The following is a 25,515-nucleotide window of genomic DNA, read 5'->3' as shown; positions in this document are numbered from 1 at the left end:
TTCCTCCACTTGGCATGACGTCGGCAGAAGCAACTCAAGTTGTAAGTGGAGAGCCTCATCTCAACTTGACACATTACGAGACCATAAATCAGTTAGCTTTTCTGTCGCCAATACGAGTACGAGCTGCAGGAATGAAAACCATGGCAAACCAGAGACCACTGCGACGGACTAAGCGGCCTCGTATTCTCTCTACCCTCCCGTCTGTCAACACATGTACATCGCTCCCCCGCCTTTAGCCCTTCATCAAAAGAGTCTTCCCGTTCTCATCCAGAAATGACGTTCCAAAGAAACAATGACGGCCTTGGAATCATCTCATACCTTGAATCTGAAATCGGTACCACCTATCTTCATACTTCCCACTCATCTGCAACCGCAAGAACTTCATGAGACGGAAGACTCGATATTCAAAGCAGGCGGTAGTTTGACATACGATCCCAAGGAGGCTAGAATATTCATAGGTCGCATCAATCAGAAGAAGCGCGCTGCCTTTGAGTTGCGGGCCCGAGGAATATGGACTGAAGAAGCTACCTTACCTGAACCCAGCCAGGAGGCTCACAATGAAGGTCCGACGAGGAAGAAGAGAAAGGTCAGTATGACCGAAGACAGTGTGAGTGCTGCGGCCAGATCTATCTCAACTTCACCGGGTGCGTCGGTAATAGATACAGTCTCCCTTACATTTCCACCTCGACCCTTCTGGCCGGATCTCACGAATCGCATTCTCATTCTCAAAATTTCCTGGCTCGAAGCATGTCTCAAGCAAGCCAAACTTGTCCCATACAAGCCCTATGTCATCTACAATGCCAAGGTGATATCTAAACCTACTGGGCCAATGCCAGAGACCGGCTCCACATCCTCTCCATCACGTCCAACTCCCAATGTGACAGCGACAATTCTCCAACGCGCACAAGCCGAAGCATCAACTCTGCCATCCTCATCTAGCCCGTACACCTCTCGCCGTCGCTTGGGCAACCAAAATCGACAACGAAAGGCCTCTTCATCTACTAGAGCCAGCCCACCCACACTCCACCGGACCACGACGTCCGAAATGGAATTCTTAGCTGAACACCCCCTTCCACCCCTTCCTGACTGGGCATCAGGCCCCAACGCTTCGTATGCCTGCTGCCGCTCTACGCCGATAAAGGCACTCAACGAAGCCTTTATTGCCCAATTGATCAAAATCAGGGAAGCCCGCCTACTAACCCTAGACGACATTGGTGTACGGGCCTATTCGACTTCCATCGCTAGTATCTCAGCCTATCCGCATCGAATTATGCATACGGAAGAAATCACACGCCTACCCGGCTGCGACGCCAAAATCGCCGCGCTGTGGAACGAATGGCAGCATTCCGCCTCGGAAGATCCGGAACGCTACCTCCAAACGGTTCGCGACCTCGACAATGACACCGACCTAGCTCACCTGCGCATATTCTGGAACATCTGGGGCGTGGGTCCAGATACGGCGCGCAAGTTCTACTTCCAATATGGATGGCGAGACCTGGACGACGTGGTGGAATATGGTTGGCACTCGTTGACGCGTACGCAGCAGATCGGTGTGAAATTTTATGACGAGTTTCAGAATAAAATTCCTCGGGCTGAAGTTGAGGCGATCCGCGATGTGATTAAGCGGCACGCAAGGGACGTCCTGGACATTCCCCGCTATCAGTTCGGCACCAAAGACGACGTCGAGTGTATCGTTGTCGGCGGGTATCGGCGTGGCAAGGAACTAAGCGGCGACGTCGACGTGATTCTCTCGCACCGCGACGAGAACAAGACGCAAGATCTCGTCGTAGACGTCGTCCACAGTCTCGAAGCCGAGGGCTGGATCACCCATACCCTCACCCTGCACACGATGACCAGTGATCGCGGACAAGCAACACTGCCATTCCATGGTAAAAAACGCGGTCACAGCTTCGATAGTCTTGACAAAGCGCTGTGCGTATGGCAGGACCCGCATTTCGAAACCTCATCGAAAACGACACGGGATGTGAACGAAGGAGGCGAAGGAGGTGAAGAAGGAGAAGTGCCCCAAAGGAAAAATCCCAACATCCACCGCCGCGTCGACATCATCATCTCCCCCTGGCGCACCATCGGCTGCGCCGTCCTCGGTTGGAGTGGCGGCACCACATTCCAACGCGACGTACGCCGCTTCGTCTCCAAGGCTCACGGATGGAAGTTTGACTCTTCGGGCGTCCGTGACCGGGTGTCTGGGCTCGTGTTGGACCTCGAGGGCCCCCGCCCCCGCGGCCCCGAGGCCATTGAAAAATTTAGGATAAGTAAAGGGATATCCCATTCCGATTCCAGCCCCGTCCCTGCCGGATCTGCTACCACAAAACCTTCCAAAAACTCCACCCGCAGATCCACCGTTGGGAATGCTTCTAAGGGTATGAAGGGTACAAAGAGTGCCCCAATAGAAATCAACGATGCGGAGAGTGATGGGGGAAGAGTCGAAGATGCGGATATGGATGATGCAGATACCTGGCACGATCGCGAGAGACGACTCATGGAGGCTATGGGCATTGGATACCGGCCTCCGGAGGAGAGATGTACCAACTGATCTGGAACGAAACAAGCGCACGAACGAACGAACGAGAACACGAAACGACTATGACTATTTGTCTAAACCACCGAAGCGTTGACACACTTGGAGGATCCTCACCCCAGCTGCCATGCCTCCCGCCGATTCGAACACGATTTGGATCCGGCTTCATTTAATGATATGATTCACGAACTTTCAAATCATCTCCCGACTATACTGGTGCTTTTCTTCTACGATCCCAGTTTTGATGCTCGTATTTTCTCTTTTTTTGTTGTTTTTGGGGGGTGGGGGGCATTTGGGAAAAAGGTTGGATGAGATGCACATACTAGGTATAGTCTTTCCTAAATTGGTACAGCTGGATAACGATCATAGGAAAATGGACGTTGGATACTGCTACAGGGACTACAAGAAAACCCAGGTTCTTTGAGAAAACACCAACGGACGGAGAGACCGGTATAGATTAATGAGGCTCCATGGTAACGACGATATCGGATCAACAAGGATTCAGGATGGAGAAAATGACGAAGACGATACGGGTTTACGATGAAAATTTCACGTCCTTGCTTCATACCATCCCATTTTTTGTTCCTTGCCTCTATCAAATCCAAATATATAAGTAATCTACAGATTTGCGAAGAAGCACCACCATGCCACTCCATCACAACATCAGCGCCGTTGGTGGTTCCCCGCAACACTGGCAGGAAGAAACGGGTACGAACTTTCGGACTCTTTACTCTTCTTGATACATCATTTTCTTTTCTTCTTCCCAATGCTCGTGTCAACACTGCCAACTAACCACGCCACGGCAAAGACAACGGCCAACCCGGCAAAGATGGTCATGGGTTTCCTCAAGGCTGCGAGGAATGTATATTGATAGGTGACAAGAACGGTGATGTCTCTGGCCTCCTCGACAACATTTGCAGCTGACAGCTTCAATTCCGTGCGACCGAGCGTGTCCATGAAGGTCTTGTGAATGCCCTGTTCGGCGTGGAGTGTCGGCACGCCCGTACCGCCGTGTGTTTGGTACTGTACGTTAGTGGCGCCTTCAGGGAGAATGATGCGTAACACAAATTGTTCGTATTGGATGCCTTCGGGCATTTTGGGGCCTTCGATCAATGGGACGGATAAGATGTATGTGTCGGAAGGGTTCTTGAGTTTGCGGAGGCATGAAGAGAGAGCATTGTTCCAGCCGATGCGGAAGCTGTATTTCCATCCGCCGAACAGGGGATAGCGGGGTTTTAATTCAAGGCTGGCTTCTCTGACGTTGTTAGGTCGGAATCTTGATGTTGATACATTGCCAATGTCGTCTGTGAAATAAGGGTCGACGCTCCCCGGCTTCAAGGGCACTTTGAGTTCCCTCAGTGCGGAGGTAGACATCTGGCCTGCGTTGATGTAGAAGTTTTGTGTACTCCAAGCGAGGCGGGAGAAGTGGTTGGACAGCGTGGCGCCGTCATGGCGGAGCCAGTATCTCTCTTCTGTTGCAAGATTACCGCCCCAGTGGGAAACCTCGACATCTCGTTCCAAGACACTGCATACTAAAAGAGGCTTGTTGAATTCGTACCGGACTGTCACTGGATAGGTTGTCCCCGGCGGAATCTTTGCGGTCTCGTACGGTCCATACGTGAATGATGAACCTTGTTTCTCTGGATCAGCTGCAGACGTTAATCCTTTGGTGGTTGTGTATTCTGGAACATCCGACGACGGAAACTTGACTTTTGTCTTTTGTTTGATGGTCGGATAGACTGTGGGAGCGTAGGCGGAGAAGTTGTATGTAACATATTGCTTTTCGTCTTGTTTGATAGATGCTGGGAGCGGTGTCAGGGCACCTAGGATATGGTAGGATATAGACAGGGTGAGGGTGCCTTTAGGTGGTAGTGGTTCGGCGAGGTGGATGATGTGGTATTGAGTAGGTCTGTGTCAATCAGTGAGCAGATTCAGAGGCGAGAAACGATTCCACAAACTTAGAAGATGTGCCCTGTGCATCAAGCACGTCGGCCAAAGCAGCAACAGTCACTGCCAATGGACCCTTCTCAGCATTCTTCTTGTCCCGAGCATCAAAGCCGCCAATTCCCCCTATCCGATCATATTCAAAGGGCAAGAAGTATTCCGACTGCGGTTCTTTATCCGTGTTCGTGATCAGAACATTGGTCGTCTCTCTGACATACCCCTTCTCAAGGTTTATGGTGCGAACGAGGTTGGTATTCTCAAATACTTGCGGAGGTCTAAAGTCGCCGTACAATATTTTCTGGGTGGACTGTGGTGTCGTGAGATTTGATTGGGCATATGATATCCCAAGGCACAGTCCTAGGACTGCGCTCACCATCGACGACAACCTCATTCTGTTGCCTCGAGGAGAGGAAGATCAATGCAACATCGTCGTTGTTTCATTGAGGCCAGCGTGGAGCAGGTCTGGGGAGGTCCCCGAAGCGAGATTCCGGAGGAACTTTTGCTCTACTCGGTGCACCTGCTTATGCAGGCACTTACAACGACTTACCCGTGATTGGTCGAAGCTCTCTACAAACTCGACTTCGCAGTTCAATTGAGAGCACTCAGGCCGCGAAGAGTCGAAAACAGCTCACCATGGCGTCGAAATTCGTGCCTCAGCTGGTGCGCCAGGTGACGCGGGTTGCTCCCAAAACTTCACGAAGACAATTATTCCATCCTAGATACTTCTCCAGCACGCCTTCGTCACACAGTGAAACCCTCTCCGTGGTAAGTTGGATCCCCATTAAATCGGTCCACAAGAATACCTCAATCTAAACTCGGGATGACAGCACCGTAATACAGCCGAGAACAACCCTAGTATTCCTTTTTCCTTCAACGAAACGAACCTCCGCCTCATCGATGAGATCCTCAAACGATACCCACCACAGTACAAAAAGGCTGCTGTGATGCCAATTCTGGACCTGGGTCAGCGACAGCATGGATTTACATCGATCAGCGTGATGAATGAAGTGGCGCGGATTCTAGAGATGCCGCCGATGCGAGTCTACGAGGTCGCGACTTTCTACACGATGTACAACCGCAACCCTGTGGGCAAGTACTTTGTCCAAGTGTGTACGACGACGCCATGCATGCTAGGTGGCTGCGGTAGCGACAAGATCATGAAGGCATGCGAGGATTTCCTGGGGATCCACTCCGGCCATATGACCGAGGATGGACTGTTTAGTCTGCTCGAGGTCGAGTGTTTGGGTGCTTGTGTCAATGCGCCCATGATTCAGATCAATGATGACTACTACGAGGATTTGACGCCCGAGACGACAGTCCAGTTGCTACAGGCTCTGAAGGATTCCGCGACCATCAGTGGGTATGACGCTAGCAAAGTGCCGCGTCCGGGCCCGCAGGTTTACGAGGGTTCGCAGAGGATGACCTGTGAGCCGCGGTCAGGGAAGACAACGTTGACTGGTGAACCGTATCATATCAAAGATGTCATGCGGACGGATGGCGAGCTGTGAGGGATGGGATGGCTTCGATGGAAGATATTCGAAGGATGCAACATTTGTACATATTAGAATGTGACTGAACGAGACTCAGGCCCGGACGGCAAGAAAAAAAACTGAACAAACAACCACATCATTTTCATCATTGATACCCTCTTCACGCCTGACTACCGGCTTGCCAGTTGTGATGATTTTGTGCAAAGAGCCTGACTTACGCGTTCACCGTTGATATCATTCATGATCATACTCGTTCTGACGTGCAGGGTCCTTGTAGTCTTGATGCTGACCCATTCCTTCACTGATCCCATCCCATTTCATTCCATCTCGTATCATTTTCATGTCATCGTCCGACTCATGTTGTTCCCATCCCATCCCTTTTTAGCCCATCCTGTCTGATTTCACTCCCATCATTCAAAAAAATGACACCCAGAGAGATCCCCCGAGTGCCTCCGTTGCTAAATTACGTACATGAAGAGAAACGCATATCACATATATCGATCACAAAAGTAATGTTAAGGAAAGGATTGTTGATGGAGCCCAAGAGCCAACCAGTGGTCTGTGTCACTTCTTTTTGCTGTCCTAAATCTGCTAATGATTCATGACCACGTGTTGATGAACGAGACATTCGGTCCCCCAAGGCCCGATGAGAAAGGATTCCAAGTGGAAGTTTGTATCGACGAACTCGGGGTCGGCGCGGCGGTGGGATAATGGATGGGCTTTGGCGGGAACAAGTTAGATTTGGGTTTTTTGGGCTTGATGCCCAAGAACTCATCAATATCGACTAGTTGTTCGCTGGCGGGGACCAGGTATGGTTCGTCGTTATCGCTCCCGTTGCTAGGACCTTGGTTGAATGCTGAGTTGGTATCATCATCCGCAGATGACGGATCAGAGAGATCGACCGAAGGAATTCCAAAGGATGGTTCTGTCAATTGCCAATCCATCTGATCGCCAAACCTGTTCGAATAAACCATCGTCCAGGTTAGATCGCCTTCATACTCTTCACCGTTTGTCGGCTTTTCGACGTCACCTTGGTTCGGTTTAATAGCGATTGGCTCCAGAGGACACTCGCGGATACGTTTGTCGATGACGTAGTTTTCGACCTTTGCTTTTAACCTATCCGTACCGACGTTGTCCTTTGCCACGAACCATTGCTGACGGCCACCATTACTGAACCATCCGCTAAAAGATATGGACGTCAGTTTCAGGTCGGTTTTCAAGTGTTTGATCATTTTGACCCAACATTCCCGCCGATCCTCACCACCAAGCAGGGTGATATTGGAAAGTTCCAATCTTCGAAGCGTCGCGGAGTGAATTTTTAAGAAGTGAATTAGGTCTTCGTCATGGCAGATGCACGCATCAATCATCAAAGTCTCCAGCTGTGGTAGGAGCGGTCGACATATCCAGCTTCCGGTCGGGGTTTCCAGCATTCCGCTCAAATCGGATAGTAATTCATCATCAGAGTATTGATAACGGGTGACACTACAATCCGTCAAGCGTAATCGGAGGGTTTTGAGCTTCTTCGCTGATTTGAGGAGGGCCTGAACGGCCTCAATGTGATTTGCGGTCGGTAACAACGAGTCATTTTTGAAGGAAAGATCAAGAACACGAAGATTTTCCATGATGGCCTGGAAAATACTCAGTTGCTGATATGCCGCTGCAGACTTCATCGGCACCACCCCGAACATGGCACGACCATCAATATTCTTCGTCTTGAAGGTTTGAAGACGGGAACCAGCTGAAAATGCGGCTGTAAGAATACCTTTGGTGTACGATCTTCCGGAACTTCCGGCCATTAGGGAAAAGTTGACTTTTTCCGGGTTGACCTTAATTTTGTGGCAGATCTTGTGGTAGAAGGATGGAACTTTGGAGGAAACCGTGCCTATGTCTTCGTAGTCTCGTACCAGTGCCTCGCGCAGATTTGGTAGCATTCTTAAGGCTTTGGTGAGCATTGCAACCTCAATGGCCATGTCCTCGTACGGTTGAAAGCGGCCTTGAGCAGCGCGGTCCAGCAAAGCATTTCCTTGAGTCTTTTCTTCCTGAGAAACGGTGATTCCCGGTTCCGGTTCGTAAGTCTTGATGTGATGGAAGAAGGAGCCAAAACGGGCATCATAGGTTAGTTTGGTGACATGGCGAGTGACTTTTGAACGTTTGAGGCCCTTGATGAAACCGAGAATACAGTGGTCGTTGGGAACAAGGACAACTTTCCGCCAAAGGTAAGGGTCGGCCATTTGAGCAAGGCTTTTGGAAGCCAAGCGGACATTTTTCAGTGTAGCACGAGGGCATTTTTGGATAATAAGAAGAAGAATTTCATTTGGAAGATCGGGAAGTCTGGTCGGGGCGGGTGCGATGAATGCCATGGTGAGCAAGGTATAGAGAGATTTCCAAGATCATTAGGATAACAAGCAGAGTGATGAAGATATCGATAGATCGGAGAAGACACCAAACGGGCACAATATTGCACAGCCTTCCCCTGAGGTTTGGCCGCCCAAGGCTGCCTTGTCAAAATAGTGCGGTTGCCTGGCGGTATGTGAGTCGAATAGGTTGAGATTCAAGCAATCATGAGTCAGGCGGAATTTGGTCCAGCAGCAGTCCGCTTGCCAATGAATTAAATATTCATCAGAATGAAGTGGTTTGCGTGTGGTGTTGTTCCAGGTCACGAGCCCAAACTAGACGGGCAAGCACCAGCACAGCATCCAGCAATGCGATTTGATGCCCCTCAAGCCCTCTCATCGACTCTCCACCACTGGAACACAACCACAGCCACTGTTCTACGTCCATTCAAGATCTTCTGCGTTGGTACTCGGCCATCACAGATCGGGGTAAATGATGTTTGAAATCGTTGAGTGGTCTAGATATTTTGGATGTTATGAAGCGGTATAGTACTGCTGGCTACAGGGAGTAATCAGGCCGTCTCCTATTTCCAAGAACATCTCAATTCCTCCCTCGGACTCTGAGCAGGCGCTCTACGGCATGAACCTCTTTCGACAGAAGCGACTGTATACAGCAGTGACCAAGTCCATATAAAGGTATTCGAGATCGACAGGACACAATTGTCCAATCAATTTGACTGCTGATGCTGAATTGTCATCGGAAATATTCCTCCTCTTTTTGCATTTCCGCCTGATTTGGGCGACCAGCTATAGACCGAGTCGAGGTGGGTTCCATTAAAAAAACGGGACGTTCCGTCTGGGAGGGTCAACCAACAGGTCGAACTCCACAGAATAACAGAGGCAAGGCCGGGCGAAAGAGATTGCCATCGATATAGCATGGAGATAGTGGATCAAGAGGCTCGAGATCAGTCCAGCATGCAAGAACTGCGACACTTTTGGGAGCATCAGTGGCCGTTATTGGCCATCCTAGCATAGTCTGCCGGTGGAGCGAAAATTCACGAGTCTCATACAAGAGGACGTCGACCCTAGCAGTTAGGATATCAATGAAGTATGGGTTTGATGAGAGAAAGAAAAATTGCCGCAGAAGGAACGAAAAGAGAACAAAATCAGCCATAACCGCCCCCGCTGCCCTCACATGCACGTTCCTCCCTAAACACTTCCATTGGTTGACAGCCAGTTTGCCCGTGGGCTACTCTGGGCTCCAGCTTAATGGTTGGAGGCAGCCGGCTACTTGTCTCTTCTTCTCCCCAGCCGCATTGAGGCTCGAGCTTCTCCATCCATTCGCTTCTGCTTTTGAATCTTCAAAGCTCGAGCTTGTCTCCAAAAGCTTGAGGTCATTCCACGTTCTCCCACCATTTATTCTTCATTTTTCGAATTCATTCCTCGCGGCGCAAATCCATCGTTCTCTTCCCGGAGGAAACACCATCCATCCGATGCAGTAGAGCTTGGGCTCCTCCACGATGAAGTTTGTGTCCTGTCGCTAACCCCCACCTTTTACTTTTTCGCTAACTATTTTCTCCTCACCAGGTTTGGCGAGCAGCTCCGACAGTCCCTGATTAAGGACTACTATTGGTATTACATTGCCTACGACGAGCTCAAGGACGCTCTCAAGAAACCATTCATCAACGGCAAGAGTGGCGAACAAGAACCCTGGACTGACGACGATGAAGCTTCCTTCATTCGACAACTGGAGGCCGAACTCGACAAGGTTTTTACCTTTCAGAAGCTCAAGAGCCAGGAGATTGTCTCGAGGATAAAAGCCAGCGAGGCCGAGGTCAGGCAGGTCATCGAACGTCAAGAACACCTGAACTCTGCCGAGGCCGAAACTGACGATGATCTTGAGAGTGACTTTGAGCTGCTCGAAGCCGATCTCAGCGACATCATCGCCGATGTTCACGACCTGGCCAAGTACACTCAATTGAACTACACCGGCTTTCAGAAAATCATCAAGAAGCATGACAAGCAAACAGGATTAGTCCTGCGTCCTTCTTTTGCAACCAGACTCAAGGCGAAGCCTTTCTTCCAAGATAACTACGATGCATTCATCGTCACCCTGTCAAAGCTCTATGACCTCGTCCGAACCAGAGGTCACCCCGTAAAAGGTGACAGTGCCGCTGGTGGTGCTCAACAAAATTTCGTCCGGCAGACTACCAAGTATTGGGTCCACGCAGACAACATCACCGAGTTGAAACTCATCATCCTGAAGCATCTGCCCGTCCTTGTCTTCAATCCAAACAAAGAATTTGAGGAGAAGGACTCTGCCATTTCCTCAATCTACTATGACAACCCGGAAACATGGGAGCTATACATGGGTCGTCTCAAGAAAGCCGAAGGCGCGGAAGCCATCCGTCTGAGATGGTATGGTGGTATGGAGAACGAAACCATCTTCGTGGAGAGAAAGACGCATCGTGAAGATTGGACCGGTGAAAAATCCGTCAAGGCGCGTTTTACTCTGAAGGAGAAGAATGTCAACGCTTTCCTCGCTGGAAAAATGACCGTGGAGGAAGTCTTTGCCAAAATGAGAAAAGAGGGCAAGAAAAGCATTAAAGAAATTGAGGATCTCGAACAACTTGCTCGAGAGATTCAGTACCGCGTGGTCACCCGCAAGCTGGTGCCTGTGTGCAGATCATTCTATCACCGAACGGCTTTCCAACTCCCTGGCGACGCTCGCGTACGAATCTCCTTGGACACTGAATTGACCATGGTCCGAGAAGACAATCTAGATGGGAGAGAAAGGGCTGGTAAGAACTGGAGACGAATGGACATTGGTATTGATTGGCCCTTCCCACAGCTGCCTCCCGAGGACGTTGAACGCTTCCCCTATGCTGTCCTTGAAGTCAAATTGCAGACCCAAGCGGGTCAAGAGCCTCCTCAATGGGTCCGTGATCTGACTTCTAGCCACCTTGTCGAAGCTGTGCCCAAATTCTCCAAGTTCATTCATGGTTGTGCCACCATGTTCCCTACACGCATCAATCTTCTTCCCTTCTGGTTCCCTCAGATGGACGTGGATATTCGCAAACCAATCACCCACCGTTTTGGTATCGAACGGCCGGCCAACACTGCGAGCTACTCCACTAGCGATGTCGATGAAGACGAAGAAGATTCAGATGAGGAAGGAGAGGACAGCCAGACCACGGAAAGGACCACCCCTTTTGTGAACGGATCCAATGACGGCGATGATGAACAAACAAGACGACTAAAGGCTGCTAAACATGCGTTGGATGAGCATAGTCGTGCGCAAGAACCGAATGATCAGGAAGACGGCAACCTCGCTCCCGGAAATTCATTAGATGAAGAAGAACGCATCTCTGCCACGCCTCTGGTTGAGGACGAGTATATCTATGACTCCGAGGCCGATGATGCCGAAAATGAGCTAGAGGATGCTCGTCAATCCAAGTCCTGGAAATACTACCCTTTGATTCTGAAACATCACGCTCAACTTGCAGCCGATGCCGTCATGAACGCCTTCCACAAAATCCCTATATCTACGCCTCTCCCGCAAAACGGAAATGTTGGAGGTGTCAACCCTACGGGTGGTCCAGTGCAAGTCAGACGATTCAAGGCACCCAAGGGCAAGCGCATTCATGTTCCTGTCCGAGTCGAGCCCAAGGTGTATTTCGCCACTGAGCGTACCTTCTTGTCGTGGCTGGAATTCAGTATCATTCTGGGCTCCATTGCTGCGACGCTGCTCAATTTTGGAGACAATGTCAGTCTCGCATCGGCGTGGGGCTTCACCATTGTGGCGTGCGCCGCGTTATTATACAGCGTGGTGATCTATTGGTTGCGTGTGCAGATGATTCGGAAGCGGAGGGCGAGCATCTCACGATATTATGACAAGTATGGCACAACCGGCTTGTGCATTGGATTGGTGGCGGCAACCGCCATCACTTTCGTGTTTAGGATTAAGGAAGACGGGTGGTTTTGAATGATTATTAAAATGGAAGGGATGGATAGATTTGTCGCGGGGCCGAATCCGGAATGAAAAGGGAAAATTATATCCGATGAGAGAGACAGGAATCAGTGGTGATGATGGTCTTGCTGTGGTCTCGAGCAATCGCAGCGTATGGAGTCAATTCATGGGTCGGGAACACAAAACAGTATGTGTCAAGGGCAATGAGATGGTTAGCTACTCTACATATTCCCAATGTCGGTTTTCATGTCTTTTGGTCTGGCTGTCACGCCTCGAATTAGTACTAAGTCAGACTGAATGGATAGGAAGATAACTCTGGACTCCCGACACCAAGCATCAGGGCGACCTGCAACAAACTTTTTCGGAGCTGGAGCTCTGATATTCCGTACAAATTCTGACCTCCTTTTCCACCGGTATTCGCAGAAATCCGCCAGGTGGAACTCCTTACAAGAAACGTATTGCAATACAGTCGAGACCTAGGTGTGCGGTACCTAACATTCCACCATACACTCACTCAATCAATCAATCAGTAGTCCTCAATATCGTCGTCGGAGATGTACAATTTCTCGACAGCCACGTCATTAAGCGCTGCGGCAGAGGGATCATGTTTTTGCTGGCCTCCTGGGCGTGGCATTGTATTTCTTCTCAACCCTGAACTCGAGGCCTTGAACTGCGTGGGTGCAGGGACAGGTCCAACGCCGGTACCAATGCTCCCAATTCCAATTCCGGCGGCTGAACCCGAGTCGTTGTCGTTGTGTTCATCCTCCTCAAATCCATCTTCGCCAGCTGCAGAAGAAATAAACCCACTCGGGTTAAACCTCGTGATACGTTCGAGGATAGAAATATCATGGTCCTTCGCTGCATATATCCGAGTCATAAACGGGAGAATCTCGAGCGTCAGTGTGTCCTTGGCGTGGTGAATCGGGAGCGAATATGGTGCAAGCTCGTGGTCGTCATCATCGTCATTACCATCCTGTTTTCCCAATTCCGTGCCCGACTTCGATTTAATTGTGGGGATACGAGTTGCTGTAAAGGTTCTGGTCCGCCAGCTGGCCACACCACCGTCCACGCCCGGAATGACAGAGCCAGACCCAGATCTGAAATCAGCTCTAGCACTGCTGTCACCATGGACGAACATCTCGATTAAACTTTCCATTTCCTCTGTCGGCTTCCACAGCCTCAAGCTCGCAGGATAAAACATCTTGAAGTTGTCACCTCGCTTCCCGCCAGGCGGATTGGCTCGATTTACCGGATACGGCAGATTGAACAAAAGGCCTCTCGTTGCGACGTGGAAGCCGATTTCATCTTGACGCAGCGTATCTGATGACCCAGCCTGCACCCTTGCTTGGATGACACCCGCATTTGGATTTGTATTTCCACGACGAAGCGGTCGGTTCTCGGGATTCAAGATGTCGGCTGTTGAAAGGATATCCGAACATCCATCAAAGGAGCCCTCGAAGTGGTCTCCGTTACACGACAGAATGTAATTCTCGTGGAGAGTGGAGATGAAAGTCTGGATATCTGTTCCTGTCTCACTAAGCAGGGCCTCGATATCTACCTGCGATGTCTTCGGAGTATACAGATGCATCAAATGGTCTGGTGGTTTAGGTGGTGGTTCTGCTCTGGTATCCCGGACGCGAGGATCTTCGCGTTTGTTGTACACTATTCTGCCGGCAGCATGAAACATGTCTAGGGTTGTTTCGCGCTGGCTGACGAGCTGCAGCGAATTCTTCTCCATTTCCGTCAACAGAACACTGTCTTTATCTCTTGACGTCTTTTTGGTTTTAGCCGCGACGGTTCCAGACCATTCCGAACCATCACCGCCTCTTACACAGAGAAATTCGAGGGAGTTGACCGCATTCCTGACATCGCCCATCTCAACTAGTCTTTGAATTACCGCCGGGCCGGGTATCCGTCGTCTACGGGAATCCCTGGCCTCCTTTTTGATGACAAGGTCCAACGCCTTCGTTACAAAGGTAGGCGCCACCGGATTGAACTCCATTACCGTGACGAAAGGATGATTCAAGATTTCAGCACCAAGAAGTCGGTGAGCTGTGAAGCCGTCGGCAAAGGCAGTCGATGAGGACAAAAGAGTCTCTGATATAATCACGACCACTGGCGGAACACTATCATTGGGAAGTCGTTGACCGCCAAACGTTGATGAGGACGCCATCCTGGCTCGTGCGAGGAATTGCAAGATGACATTTCTGAAGGATTGAAGAGTGGTAGAATTACTCGTGGTGTTCGCCGGAAACTCTTCAATGACGAGGACTCGATGGTCTGGATCTTGGTCGGCGCATTCTGAGTCCAGAGAGTCGTGTTCGAAAGAAAGGCTGCCAAAATAGCCGCCTCGATTTAAAAATTCGTCGAATTGATGAGCAATCGAATTGCTGGCACCTGTCTCGGAAACAGTAGGGTTGTGCCATTGTACCATTTGCAGCCCCATAGCTTTGGCAAGCAATGAGACGGTGGTGGTTTTTCCACTGCCGGCTGGTCCTTTCAAGGTGAGTATTTTTTGACTGTTACTCCCATTTATCTTCCCTTGTAACCAATTCTGAACATCAGCAACCTTCTTCTTGTGCACGACCAACTCTTCCAAGTTATTGGGGCCATATCGATCCGCCCATGGACGACGGTCTTGGTTAGGTACGTGGACTTGGTCTCCAATATTGGCGATGCCTCGTCTGGAAGCTGTCGTTCTAACGAATCGTTGGCTGGAAGGTAGACTGCCTGCATTGCTAATGTTTTTGAGATTTGCAATGGCTGGCACGGTAGGTTTCTGTCTGTCCAAAGTCGCACTCGCTCTATCCGTCCTTGGCCTCAGGTCTTGCAACGTCTCGTCCGAGAGATCGTCATCTTCGATAGCATCTCCCAGTTCACCATTCTCCAGATCAAGGTCCGGAGTTGCAGATTTTCTCGTCCATCTCTGTTCCTCAGTGGCCTTGCCAAAGAAGTTGTGTAGGGACCTTGACTGGTCAGGCTCAGTTTTGGATCTGGTCTTTTTTCTGGTCTTTTCCGGTGAGGACTTGGGTGAAGCTTTAGGCGTTGCTCTCTTGGAAATTGACTTTCCCTTGGTAGGTTTGGTTGGAGACACGGTCTGGGAAGTCCTCCCATCGAGCGTGATCTCGCGTTGAAGACTCGGCTTAGAGACGTTGGGAGAGGGTAATTCAACGTCGTCACTGTCGTCTGAAAGGACGATGGTGGCTCGGCGCTGCCGTTTGGCAGGTCGTGAAGCCATCAGTGGGCATTCTGAATGGATTCCTCAGAGGCTATGAATTTGAACATGGCCCTTGCGTAGAGGTGGTTTGAGGAAGCGGTAACAAACTTTGTCAAATTCTCAACCGACCACGACGGGTGCACGCGACTTCACGTGACCTTCGCTTCATAAGGAGTTCCCCGTGTGACAAAATACATTCGATTTCAAGGCTCCACTTCAGCCTCGATTAAACAGACCATCCACCAGATTGTCCCAAAATCCAAGATCGTACAGATTGTCGACCTCACTAATGGACTTGACCCTCATCCAGCGCTCATCGACCACTTCTTCCCCTTGAGCATGACCATTCTGCCCGGCTTCATGCTTCTCAATTTTTATCTTCGGCGGCTGTCCATCCTGTGTCCGACACAACCACCATTTTGCTCGCACACCCGTTGGCCATCTGATATCTCCGTCCCGAGGCTCGACATCTTCCGGTAAAGGTGGATAAGTTTGTCTCAGTTTGCTCATTTCCGCCCTGAAGACAACACCGTCCGCGATGTCTTCTTTCCAGTCACTCCATTTGGCACTCTCATTGGTGGTCATTCCCGCCCAGATCAAGTAGACGTGGTAGACGAGGAACCCCAAAGCAAGCGGACACGACATCATGGCTAGCATCATGACAGCTCCGATACGCCATTCGAGGCTGATAACCCAAGCCCAGCAGTGCGCAAATTCCCCCCATGCCAGCCTGGTACTCCACCGTTTCGCCGTGAAACTGCCTCTGGTCAGAGCCGCGGGGACAAACCGTTCCTGTAACTTGGCGTCGAGGATGAAATAGCCGAGAGTTGCACCGTATGCTAACAAAATTGCGATGCTGACCAACAAAAGGTTGAACCAGAGATAATTGTTCCGGCCGACACAGTTGTTGATCCAAATGCAGTGATGGTCCTGCTTCTGAACACAGGCTCTGCAAAGCGAACAGTGCTTAGAGCGAGCGGGCTTGGCGAGGCGACATGTACTGCAGAAGTAGCCGGGATGGAAGAGAGCGAAGTCGTAGGGATACGCGAGCATCGAGGAACGGTGATTCTGGGGAGTGATGTTGGACGAGGTCGTCGCGGAGAGATATAGAAAATACAGAGGAGCAACGACAAGGACGGGTATCGGCACTAACTGGGGCGTGGTGAGTCGATCCCATGCCGCTGGAATGAATAAGAACTCCCCGATCACTTGTAGAAGGACAAAAAAAATCTGGAGGATGAGCACGCGCCTCTCCGACGCAAGTTTGATACAGTACATACCAAGACGCCAGGATGTGCCTCGTGCAGCAGATAGTTAGTCGTTCGACCAAGGCTCCCGGATATGCGGCGCCCTGTGAGGCGATCATCGAGACTGATCAAGGCATTTGGAATATGTTTCCAGAGAAGGCGGTGGAGAAATGCAACAGGAGTTCGCCTGTAGATGTTGAGTTGAAGTGAAACCCTCCACGAACAAGAGCGCTCATTACCTGAAGATAGGAAGTCGACCAAAGAGGGCAACAAATACAACGAAAGAAATGCTGAGGATGACGACCGCTATGGTCCGAACGACACCCATTGCTAACTGGAGAAGAGTGGCTCGGGACGAGGACCGAGTTGACGGTGCTTTTGTATTTTCTGCCCGCTTAAAATACGTGGCTTGACGTCTTGGACTCTATTTCGTGTTTGCCTGAGGCTGTTTGGCTCACGCCGAAATGGGGCGCCTGAAAGAAACTCGACGAGCTTTTTCACTTTTCCACTATTCAAACGGAGCTTCTTTTAATCACCCATCACTGCAACTACATGGTGACCGGTACAGCATGCTCCACCGACCTTTGGCTATTCCATTGATCGTGCGCGGCATGAAGTCGTTTGTCCCATAAGAAATCAAAAGACATGATCTGAATACCATCAACAGTCCATCCACCCAATCTCCTTGACCAGCGCCGGATGACGCCTCAATCCCGATTTCCATAGGTACCCAACACCTGGTTGATAAAATGCTCATTACCCACTCTCACACATGCATACTCTTTGTCTTTCGATGCATCTCCTCCCGACCGACTGTGGATTTGACAGGACTGTTGGCCTGACTCATGGAAGGCCCAGCACGATACGTGTCGGTTCGCATAGGACCGCACCCGGGTCGGGCCATATGTGATGCTTTTGCCTTCATTTTCTTCTCTCGTTTTAGAACCATCTCTGTCCAGCCTTTAACAGGTGCAGAAGAACTCTGAACGGCCTTGCCCACGACCTGCGCGAGGGCCTGCATCCATTCATCTTTTTCGGCCGTCGAATCCGCATAAAAGTCAATGACTTCTCCATTTGCAAACCGAATCCGGAATCCCTCTTCCACGAACATGTAACCTTCTTCCTCTTCGGCAAACCCACTCTTTCGTCGACCACCACCCTTTGTGGATGTCTCTTTTTGAGTGAGAGCCGTCCTGTCATCGATCAGGCGTTGCGCCTTGGCCAGGTTGATAGTGGCACGAGGTTGAAGGGTTGCTTCGTGGTAAGCTGTTAGTTTGGTTCCGGTGAGTTTAAAGAAGCGTCGTCGCCAATACTGCAAACTGTCAGTATCACATTGTTTGGACATCTTTCATCTGAAGGGACTTACCGGGCAATCTCCGCCCTGCTGACTCAAATGTCCTTCGAAGCTTTTGATATTCGCTTGTTGCTGCATCCGTTCTTCGGCCTCTCGAAGTGCACGTACAGCACCATTCATACTCTTTGGCATATCTTCATCCCGGGCTCCCTTTGGCTTTGGTACGTATAGCAGCTGCAATTCGAGTTTGCCAATCTCGTAAGGCGGGCGCCGTTGAAGCTGTGTCACACCTTTCTTACTTCGTGAACTGCCAACAGGCACTTCTTCCAATGCCCATTCATTGAAACAGGTGATGTCCACCGTGTATGGCCTGCCATATGCTTGTTTCTCGTGCTCGCTAAGAGCAACATAGGCTCGAGCGAATGATCCGTCCTTTGCAACCAGTCCTTGAACCAGCTCGTACGCCGATGGAGGGGTGACCGGTCTCCTTACCGCTGCCGCCTGTTGTTGGGCCCTCATTTCCATTTCTTTCTTCCTCTTTGGTGAACCAAACAATCTGCCGAATGCACCCTGTTTCTTAGGCAGGGTAGGTGGCTTTGAAGGAGACTGCGGTCGTTCGATTTTGGGCTCTTCCAATTTCATCTGCAGAGTGAGTTGGAATTCAAGGTCATTGAGAACGACCAGCTCGAATTCCTGGCCAATAGGTGCACTCTGAGCAAGATCCAACCAAGCAGTTGTCACGCAATGCAGACCGTTATCGAGCGTCAAGGCGAAATATGTACGCTCATCTTGTCGATGGTCAGCCAAATGGACCACCTTGGAAAAAAAAAAAAAAAAAGAATAAAAAAAACGCCTACTTACGCTGAGGGAATGGCATTTGCAAATCCTTGACACCAACAACCTTGACAAAGAGTCGACCGCGTTCTGCACCTTCCTCCCAGTCATCTTCTTCCCCCATCTCATCCTCTGCCACACTATCCAGAGTTTCTTGAGCATTGCTTGCCTGTCCTGGCAGAGGCGGCGCGGGACCATCGATCAGCTTTCTCTTACTCACAGCCTTTTCACCACCCACGCGGATGCTCTTTCGTCTGATCTTGCCATTCCATGGTTCAGCGGTCCATGTTGGTTGGCTTGTCTTGCGAGGTGATGGATGGACCTGATTGGCCTCAGGTGCGAGCAACCCATCGCCATTGGAGCCTGGAAGACCGGGAGATCTGCACTCATCCTGAGAGACGTGTTCACTAGCAACGACAATCTTGGTATTCTGACGCATAAGATACCCTCTCTGTCGATGGCCAGATCGATTAGCAAATGATTCTTCACCAATGATTCTACTTGGGGAATTAGCACCTTCCTTCCTAGACAGAGCACGAGCTCCACAAGGCTTAGGAAGAACAGGGATGTTGTCCATGGGATTCACGACCTTCGATGTAGGAAGCTCGCTCGATGGGAATCGTCCATTGAAAGGGTAATAAAGACGTTGCAATGAGAGTTCAAACTCTACCTTTTGGGCCTCCACAACGCGGTCAAATTCCTTCTCCAGGCCAAGTCCAAGACCATCGTCTAGGTCGTCGCGGGGGATCTCAAGTTGCACCAAACTGCTGACACGCTTGTTCTCCGCAGCAGTACTGTCAGACTGCGTACCCTTTTCGTCAATTACTGCTCTGTCGGCGGATTCTGCAACCCAGCTCTCAGGTTTGTCGCTGGACTCGGCCGATACAGGAGATATAGGAGATTCTTCTTTTCCGCTGACCAGGACAGGACCACTTTCGGAGGGAGAGATCGATCTGTCGCCCTCAGCTTCTAGCGGCTGCTCTTTTGCGGTCGTGTCAGTATCCAGATTATTCAAAAAGCCAGGGCTTGCAGTCGAATGTCGAACAACTGAATCCGGAGTCCCAGGTGGCCCTTCTTCATATCCGAGGGCGACTGGGCTCTGATATGGTTTTTGTTGAATGTCAGGAGTATATGATCGTTGAATGGACTGGCGCAGCGCCGCGAGGTCAGGGAGATCCGTCTTTGGGGGACTCACTGCAGCCAGCTTCGCCTTCTCTTCTTTGCCTGTCAAATACGAGGCTAGACCAACGTCGAAACTGCCCGGCTTTCCAAATTCAGCAAACTCAGGTAACGACACTCGTTCAGATGTCAACAACTTCGCGTTCGTTTCTCGTACTGGACTCTGAGCTTTGGGAGTGTCTTGTTCTTCATCCCTCACAAGCGGAGCCGACGAAGCAAGAGACACTTGCGAATACTGGCTGGTCAGGTCATCATCCTGATGAGCACTCTCGTCTGATTCTGAGACAATCCGATGACTGTACATATCAGGGATGGAGAAAAGGTCCTGCTCCTCTGTATCTTCTTCCTTGATTCTGGGCTGAGTCGGATCTTCCAAAGATGGAATTGGAACATCCGGATCGAAGGAAGATGGGTCGCCCCCCTGGGAATCGTCCGAGTTTTCCTCGCTGCTATCTCGACTGTCCTGGTCGAGTTGACGGCGCAAGCCTTGGAGGACCGAGGCTCGCGAGAGCTGTGGCGTCGCATTCCTTGATTCAGAGAACTCGGACGCAGATTCACGAGCACCATTTATGCTCTTCTCGATGTCGTTGCCACGAACCGTACTCGGATCTTTGGAACCCATTCTTCTCATCCGGCGCTCTCTTTCCTGTTCTTGAAGCGCATTCAATCTCAATCGATCTTCTGCAGAAAGAGAGCTTGAAGTTCCCATCTTCTGGATATCTGCCTTTGAAATTGTAGCGGCCATTGGAGGGGTGGGAAGAGAACGTTGAGAGTGGCTCATCCGTTCAAATGCGCCAGACAGGCTGTCAGACCGTGACGTTTTCTGAGCTAGGCCTGGAGGTGGCAATGGTGGAAGTGGACGAGATTGTCCATTCGAATCGACGGAACTTGCACTCGTCTGATGGGGTCGATAAGCCAATGTCCCAGGTTGAGCAGTCGGAGCAGGGCTGCCACAATCATCCTCGAAAACGTCTTCTTCGTGACGAGCCAAATCAGTGTTGGCCGTGGCCGGGCTCATAAAGCGCCAATCTTCTGGAAGAACAACTGGGGTCTTTTCTGTATCTTCTAGGGATGCGTCAAAGCTGTCATCATGATCCATCGAAGAGCCTCTTTCAAAGCTGGCCTCCTCTTCCTTGTCGTCGTCGTCGTCGTCGTCATCATCATCGTCCTCCATGGACTCATAGCTGCCCTCGCGAGAACCAGATGCACAAGAGGAGGGTGCTGGTGTGGTCATTTCATATTCATTGACTTGTGGTGGTGCTTGGTCGAAAGTGACGCTCTTTTGGTGACGATGTAGCCCCCGGCCAGCAGGAAGTTGTTTGTTCTGGATATCATCCTCATCTTCCCAAATACCTGTCTCCGGATTGAACCCACTCCGTCTAAAGTTCGCCCCAGTCTTCTTGGAGAGAGAGGATTTCGCGGGCGAGCTATTGAGCCACCTCGGCGAGTGAGGTGTGACATTATTGGTGGTTGTTTTGGTTTCTTCGTGTTGTGTCTTCGCTGGCGATTGCGTAGGTGAGCTATCGGTCGGTGCAGGATTTTCCGTACGAAGCGCATCGAGCCCACGAATTGGAGATTGTTGTCTTGGAAATTGCATGCTCCGGGGACGGCCGTCGAGAATGGCAGGGCGAGAAGGGTCATAGTGAGTGCTTTGCTCGATGGCAAACATACTGCTGTTCTTCACCCTGGAAGCCTTCTTCAAGTTTTCAATCGAGGATCGTTTGTTCGGGGATGGTGGAGGACTTTCGAATCCGTTGCGATTTTCTCTGGCAGGGGAATTGGGATCTCGCCCCTGCCAGAATAATCGGGGTGAACTAGTTGAGAAGGGAGATGACGTGGTGTGGGAGTTTTCGTTGCTCAATAGTTTGCCCTGCACAAGCTGTTAGATGTTTGTCAAGCACCTGTTGGATGCACACATGATACCTTGGATTGAGGAAAACTTGGAGAGTTCCTACGAATGGCCATAGGACTAAGCTCTGACAAGGGACGGTTCGTTACTCGGGGCAGCTTGGATGGCGAAGTGCCATTGCTGCCCTTCTGAATTCGCAGAGGCGGAACCTGAACGGATCGAGATGTCAACCGCAACCAAGTCGATGTCAACAATCGAGAAGGCACACACCTCCGAACCCATGGCGTCTCGAACCTGGACAATGGCTTTGTATTCACGGGTTGGTCAAGCTCAGACCATGAACGATGGGATGAACAGTGCGCAGGAATGAACGTGGGTCAAGCCTGGAGGAGGCAGACCAGCTGGGGTTTGCTCAGAATATCGAGAAGGGTGTGAAGAAAAGAGAGCAAAGAATAGAAGCCGAAGAGTGTACAGAATCAATTGCGACCGCAATAGCGGCCACCCGATGTTGCTTCGTGTAAGAGAGTATAGTAAAGAAGAGAACTGGAGACGAGATGAGATTGGCGATTGAGAGAGGCTGCAGAACTTCTACGCAGTGGCCGCTTTATGCTACCACTGAAAGAGGGGAGCGAATCAAGATGCGTGGCGGGCGGGCCATCAAAACAATGCCATCCGTTCCACTGGTTGCTACAGGCAACATCGACCTACTCTTTTCACGCCAAACCCGTTCGAGCATCGCCCCAAAAAAGTTTCAGGCATGAGGCTCAATGTGCATCACGAAGACAATTCGTACGATTATAGAGCCCACTGGGAGGAAGAAAGGGCAGTCTCTGAGGTGAGGGTCAACACGAAGAGTGGATGTTCTGGGTTGAGAGTGCTCACCGTGTCAGACTCGGCCGAATTTTTCTTCAAAGTCTCAATCGCAACTCCAGTACACTTTCCTACACCGAGGACCCGAATCATTTCTCACCGATATTTGTATCCATGTCGTCCACGGCGGCAGTTTGTCCCGCATGTCAATTCAGAGCCCTCATCTCCGGTCTGCGCCCTCCGACCCGACATTGGCAGGGACCAAGGGGACTGGCTATGGCCATGCGACAACGCAGAAAACCATCCAGGATGACTCTCAGTCGAGATGTTGGTCGATTGGATTCAGATAGGAGGGCAGGCAAACAAGACATCGCGGGGCCTTTTGGTGGAATGAATCAAACAGAAGCAAGATTACCTGCCAGAGCCGCGCCGCGACAAATACCGTCAAGGGTGCGGATGTCACTGAGGACGGAAATGAGGAGACGGAGTGTGCTACAAAAGGCTGCCGGGAAGACATCATCTAATATCGAAGGGCAAGCGGCCGAAATCCCTTCGGTCTCCAAAAAGCCCAAGATTGCCAGCAAAAAGGACAGACCTCTATTTCATGCTCTCAAGATGCAACAGACCCTGGCTCCTCTTTCGTACAGCCAACGAGACAGACTGAAACTGAAGATAGAAAAGATTCAATCATTTGACGAGTTGGGGTTAATGCCTTCAGTTGTCAATGCTGTATACACACAAGTGCTTCCACATTTGACAGACTACACACCTACTCCGGTACAAAAGCTCGCGATCCCTCTGCTGCTCAGCAAAAATGGAAAGTATGAGAAACAGAAATTGGCTGATGGCAAACCGAACTTCGACCAATTTCTCCTGGCGGCTGAAACTGGGTCAGGAAAAACGATGGCTTATCTCCTTCCGGTCATTCACGCCGTAAAACAACAAGAAGAGTTGGATCGAATTGAAGAAGCCGAACGAGAGGCGCAAGAATCCAAAGACAAAGAAGAGCGTGAAAAACGTTTTGTCTTCGACGCCGATCCATCAGAGACGGAAGAGAACATCCATCCGTCAATGGGCCGGCCACGGGCTCTCATCCTACTTCCCTCCTCCGAACTCGTCGCCCAAGTCACCAAAGTGGTCAAATCAATTGGACATGCCGTCAAATACAAATCTGCGGGAATATCCTCCTCCAACAGCCCGACGGTGATCCGCAACAGATTATTCCATCCCAATGGCATTGACATCCTTGTATCCTCGCCACACTTGATTGCCAGCATTGCCAAAAAGGAACCGAACATCCTTTCCCGAGTCCAGTACCTTGTCGTGGACGAAGCTGACTCTCTACTCGACCGATCATTTAGCGAAACGACCTGCAACATCATCGACCGAGCCACACCATCACTCAAGCAACTAGTTATCTGCTCCGCCACTATCCCCAACTCCCTCGACCGCTTTATCGACCGCCGCTTTCCAGAATGCAAACGAATCGTCACACCAAAACTTCACACCATTCCTCGGCGCGTGCAACTGGGCGCGGTGGACATCGATAAGGACCCCTACCGTGGCTCCCGCGACTTAGCCTGCGCCGACGCGATCTGGACACTGGGCAAAGCGGTGCACGAAGACCTCAACCCGCGACACACGATCAAACATTTTCTCGTGTTCGTCAACGAACGGGAGAAAGCTGAGGAACTCGCCCGATTCCTCGCATTCAAGGGTATCGACGCCGTAGCCATGACGCGCGACACGACCGAACAGCGACAAGCCGAGATCCTCTCGACCTTCACGTCGGTGGATCGCGTCGAAGGGACTGAAAAGGAGAAACCCAAATTATTCAACGACTTTGTCCCCTTCGACAGCTCGCAAGTGAGCAAAGCGACTCGACGACACTTACCCAACACCAGAGTCCTGGTCACTACAGACCTCGGCTCGCGCGGCGTCGATACCCTAGCCGTACGCCATGTGATTCTCTACGATGTACCGCACACGACGATTGACTTTGTGCATCGTCTGGGCCGTATGGGAAGAATGAATCGTCGTGGCCGGGGCATCGTGCTGATGGGACGTCACGACCGAAAAGATATTATTCGGGAAGTCCGCGAGGCCATGCATAAGGGCCAGGCCTTGGTTTGATCTGACCTGATGAAATTAGGATGGCATATAAGATTAGGTTAATGCATTCGATACCAGGAATAAAAAAGTAATTCTCTTCTCTTCAACACTTGGAGCGATACTGATACCCTTGTCTAACGGCGTATTAATCCCTGCCAACGACAATGACCGGACATGATGTGGAAATAAGGAACATATCCCGTAGTTGTTACCTTGTGCATACGAGAGTCGAATCGCCAAAAGGAATGTGTTCAAGAACCACGAGGTCTCGGAAAAGCAAGCACTGGTGGACGTGGAATCGAGCCATTCACATCCAACAGCAGCACGATTGCTGATCTGGTCGAGATTCGAGGAAATGGAATCGCGTTTATCAGTCCAGACATGCGCAGAACCGAATCTGCTGCAATGCAACAGTTGCAAGTCTGCAATCCGCACCCAGATCATCCACCGAGAGGATTATCTTCATGACCCGGTCGTGGTGGGTTGACTATGAAATGTAATCCTCGAGGCGCGTATCGCAACACCGAAAGGAGGAAAACTTCAACATGAAGGCGTGTCATCTCCATCCTCTTACCAAGCCATTCTTCCTACGTACTGGCGCACTTGAAGCTGGCCAGATATCTCAAGCCTTTGCCTACCGTAACACTTTCTGCGAGCTTGTGGCGCAAATCCTCGCTCTCCTTGTCACGTTTAGAGA

General features: G+C 50.7%; 8 protein-coding genes across 8 annotated transcripts; 4 read left to right on the top strand and 4 right to left on the bottom strand.

Annotated features, from left to right (window-relative positions):
- Positions 1-292: 292 nt before the first annotated feature.
- Positions 293-2,554, top strand: Z518_03890 (uncharacterized protein; the record flags this gene model as incomplete). Its single annotated transcript, XM_013417598.1, has 1 exon — positions 293-2,554. The coding sequence occupies one exon, from the start codon at positions 293-295 to the stop codon at positions 2,552-2,554; it is 2,262 nt and encodes a 753-aa protein (XP_013273052.1).
- A 729-nt stretch (positions 2,555-3,283) lies between these two features.
- On the bottom strand, positions 3,284-4,874 carry Z518_03889 (uncharacterized protein; the record flags this gene model as incomplete). Its single annotated transcript, XM_013417597.1, has 2 exons — positions 3,284-4,448; positions 4,498-4,874. 2 exons carry the CDS (start codon positions 4,872-4,874, stop codon positions 3,284-3,286), a joined length of 1,542 nt encoding a protein of 513 aa, XP_013273051.1.
- Positions 4,875-5,116: 242 nt separating this feature from the next.
- On the top strand, positions 5,117-5,991 carry Z518_03888 (uncharacterized protein; the record flags this gene model as incomplete). Its single annotated transcript, XM_013417596.1, has 2 exons — positions 5,117-5,248; positions 5,311-5,991. The coding sequence occupies 2 exons, from the start codon at positions 5,117-5,119 to the stop codon at positions 5,989-5,991; spliced, it is 813 nt and encodes a 270-aa protein (XP_013273050.1).
- Positions 5,992-6,572: 581 nt separating this feature from the next.
- Z518_03887 (uncharacterized protein) lies at positions 6,573-8,333 on the bottom strand (the record flags this gene model as incomplete). The annotated part of the gene is made up of 1 exon (XM_013417595.1): positions 6,573-8,333. One exon carries the CDS (start codon positions 8,331-8,333, stop codon positions 6,573-6,575), a length of 1,761 nt encoding a protein of 586 aa, XP_013273049.1.
- A 1,493-nt stretch (positions 8,334-9,826) lies between these two features.
- Z518_03886 (uncharacterized protein) lies at positions 9,827-12,291 on the top strand (the record flags this gene model as incomplete). Its single annotated transcript, XM_013417594.1, has 2 exons — positions 9,827-9,831; positions 9,894-12,291. 2 exons carry the CDS (start codon positions 9,827-9,829, stop codon positions 12,289-12,291), a joined length of 2,403 nt encoding a protein of 800 aa, XP_013273048.1.
- Positions 12,292-12,802: 511 nt separating this feature from the next.
- Z518_03885 (uncharacterized protein) lies at positions 12,803-15,514 on the bottom strand (the record flags this gene model as incomplete). Its single annotated transcript, XM_013417593.1, has 1 exon — positions 12,803-15,514. One exon carries the CDS (start codon positions 15,512-15,514, stop codon positions 12,803-12,805), a length of 2,712 nt encoding a protein of 903 aa, XP_013273047.1.
- Positions 15,515-15,709: 195 nt separating this feature from the next.
- Positions 15,710-22,178, bottom strand: Z518_03884 (uncharacterized protein; the record flags this gene model as incomplete). The annotated part of the gene is made up of 7 exons (XM_013417592.1): positions 15,710-16,674; positions 17,521-18,052; positions 18,107-18,822; positions 18,896-19,418; positions 19,455-21,917; positions 21,971-22,105; positions 22,167-22,178. 7 exons carry the CDS (start codon positions 22,176-22,178, stop codon positions 15,710-15,712), a joined length of 5,346 nt encoding a protein of 1,781 aa, XP_013273046.1.
- Positions 22,179-22,880: 702 nt separating this feature from the next.
- On the top strand, positions 22,881-24,839 carry Z518_03883 (uncharacterized protein; the record flags this gene model as incomplete). The annotated part of the gene is made up of 1 exon (XM_013417591.1): positions 22,881-24,839. One exon carries the CDS (start codon positions 22,881-22,883, stop codon positions 24,837-24,839), a length of 1,959 nt encoding a protein of 652 aa, XP_013273045.1.
- Positions 24,840-25,515: the final 676 nt, after the last annotated feature.

Source organism: Rhinocladiella mackenziei (assembly GCF_000835555.1).
Source record: "Rhinocladiella mackenziei CBS 650.93 unplaced genomic scaffold supercont1.3, whole genome shotgun sequence".
Classification (NCBI taxonomy): domain Eukaryota; kingdom Fungi; phylum Ascomycota; class Eurotiomycetes; order Chaetothyriales; family Herpotrichiellaceae; genus Rhinocladiella; species Rhinocladiella mackenziei.
This window is presented reverse-complemented; position numbering and strand designations above follow the sequence as displayed.